This window comes from Bison bison, unplaced genomic scaffold (assembly GCF_000754665.1).
Source record: "Bison bison bison isolate TAMUID 2011002044 unplaced genomic scaffold, Bison_UMD1.0 scf7180017864492, whole genome shotgun sequence".
Lineage (NCBI taxonomy): Eukaryota > Metazoa > Chordata > Mammalia > Artiodactyla > Bovidae > Bison > Bison bison.
Genome location: NW_011495051.1, coordinates 3,105,365 through 3,106,975, shown reverse-complemented (window position 1 = coordinate 3,106,975; position 1,611 = coordinate 3,105,365). Strand labels below are relative to the sequence as shown.

The 1,611-nt window shown below is 61.5% G+C and overlaps 1 protein-coding gene across 1 annotated transcript in view; it reads left to right on the top strand.

Moving 5' to 3' along the window:
• The window catches only part of MAP2K2 (mitogen-activated protein kinase kinase 2), a 22,017-nt gene extending 21,048 nt beyond the window's left edge, over window positions 1-969 (top strand). Inside the window, exon 15 of the mRNA XM_010828451.1 lies at window positions 672-969. Within this exon, the coding sequence (XP_010826753.1) occupies window positions 672-782 (111 nt within the window). The 3' untranslated portion in view covers window positions 783-969. The remainder of the gene's footprint in view (window positions 1-671) is intronic.
• Window positions 970-1,611: the final 642 nt, after the last annotated feature.

Genomic DNA, 1,611 nt, shown 5'->3' with positions numbered 1-1,611 from the left:
AGGTCTCTGCCTGGGCGACACCACGCGCTGGGTGGGGCTGACTGCTGTCTTGACCACAGGGACCCTGGTCCCTTGATTTGGTTTTTTTCACCCAAGCCTGAGCCCCCTTTAGGAAGGTGGGAGTATTCTTGCCTCCCCAGCTGGTGAAAGAGACAGATGTTGCTTGGGGGCGTAGACCCCCACCCTTCTGAACCAGGGACCTCTGGCGAGTCCAAATGGGAAGTGTGACTGTGAGGGTCACTTAAACTGATGGAGGAGGTGCGATCCTGCTCCCCGGCCACACAGGCCCTGTTTCCAGGCTCAGGAGCCTCAGCTGGTGGTTGCCACCTGGACAGGACGCTCGGGGAACTTGCTGTCCTCACAGAGACCTGTGGTTCAGATCAGATGTCCTCACGCAGGCAGCCCTGCCCCCTGCGACACGGGGCCACACCTGAGGACATCTGTGTTTGTCGCACTGGGGGGCTTCTAGCATCAGGTGAGGGGGGGCCAGGGAGGCTGCTCCACAACCCATCGCAGCACCCAGAGAGCCCCACAGAGGGTCACCCTGGGCTCCAAGGGGCACGGAGCGGCCTGCCCCTTGCCTGAGACCCTGTCCCACGTCGCTGGCCCTGGGGTGGGGGTCCAGCCATCTGTCCAGAGCCAGACTGCTCAGGCCACTCCTTCCCTTTCAGAACCACACCTTCATCAAGCGGTCCGAGGTGGAAGAAGTGGATTTTGCTGGCTGGTTGTGTAAAACACTGCGGCTAAACCAGCCCAGCACGCCCACACGCACCGCCGTGTGACGGTGGTCCTGCTGCCGCCACCAGGCCTTCCCCCCTGCCCCATCCCTCCTGCCATGCCCTCCGAGGGGACGCACACGTGGCCCTCAGGCCCGGGGAGGCCGATACCGCTGTGCTGTCTTCTCAGATCCTGCTTCCTTAGGTTTAAAGAAAAAAGAAAAAAAAAAAAAACAGGGAAAGAAAAAGCAAATGTGCCAGTCGTGCTTCTTGTTCCTTATCCTTGGGGTCTCGGTCCCTGTCCAGCCGGGGTGGACGCCTCCACCAGGGCAGCCCAACCCCCAGGAGACGGTGACCTTGGGCACTGACTTTGCTCCTTTCCAAGCTGTGAAGCCTTGGAACGGCCCCCAGAGAGAGGGGGTGCCATCTTGGGGTGGATATGTGCCCCTCGCCTAGCGTCTGCCCCTTGGAGGTGGTCCCCCCAGCCCAGAGGAACAGTCGGGTCCCTGATGGCTGTCGTGGGGTCCCCTCCCCAAGCTGCTCCTGCCTCTGGCTGCACAGCCTGTCCTTGGCAGAACGTGACCTGCCCCCCAGGAGGTACCCTCCTGTCCCCTCCTGTGCTTCGGGGAGCAGACTCTTCTGACAGCAGCCCGAGCTGACACTCGCTCGGCAGAAAGGAAGCCTTGGGTTTCCAAGCTGTCGTGTGGTTGAAACCCCAGCAGATCGTGCAGATAAGGCCTCTCCCCCCACGCTTGCCACCCGACAGATGTGGGCGGGTGGCTCTGTGTCACCTCCACTCGCCCAGCAAATCAGAAGTGACCACCTGGGGCACGTCACTCTCTTGGGGCCTTGAACTCTCCAGCCGCAACTGATGAGAAATGAGTCGGTGGCTGTG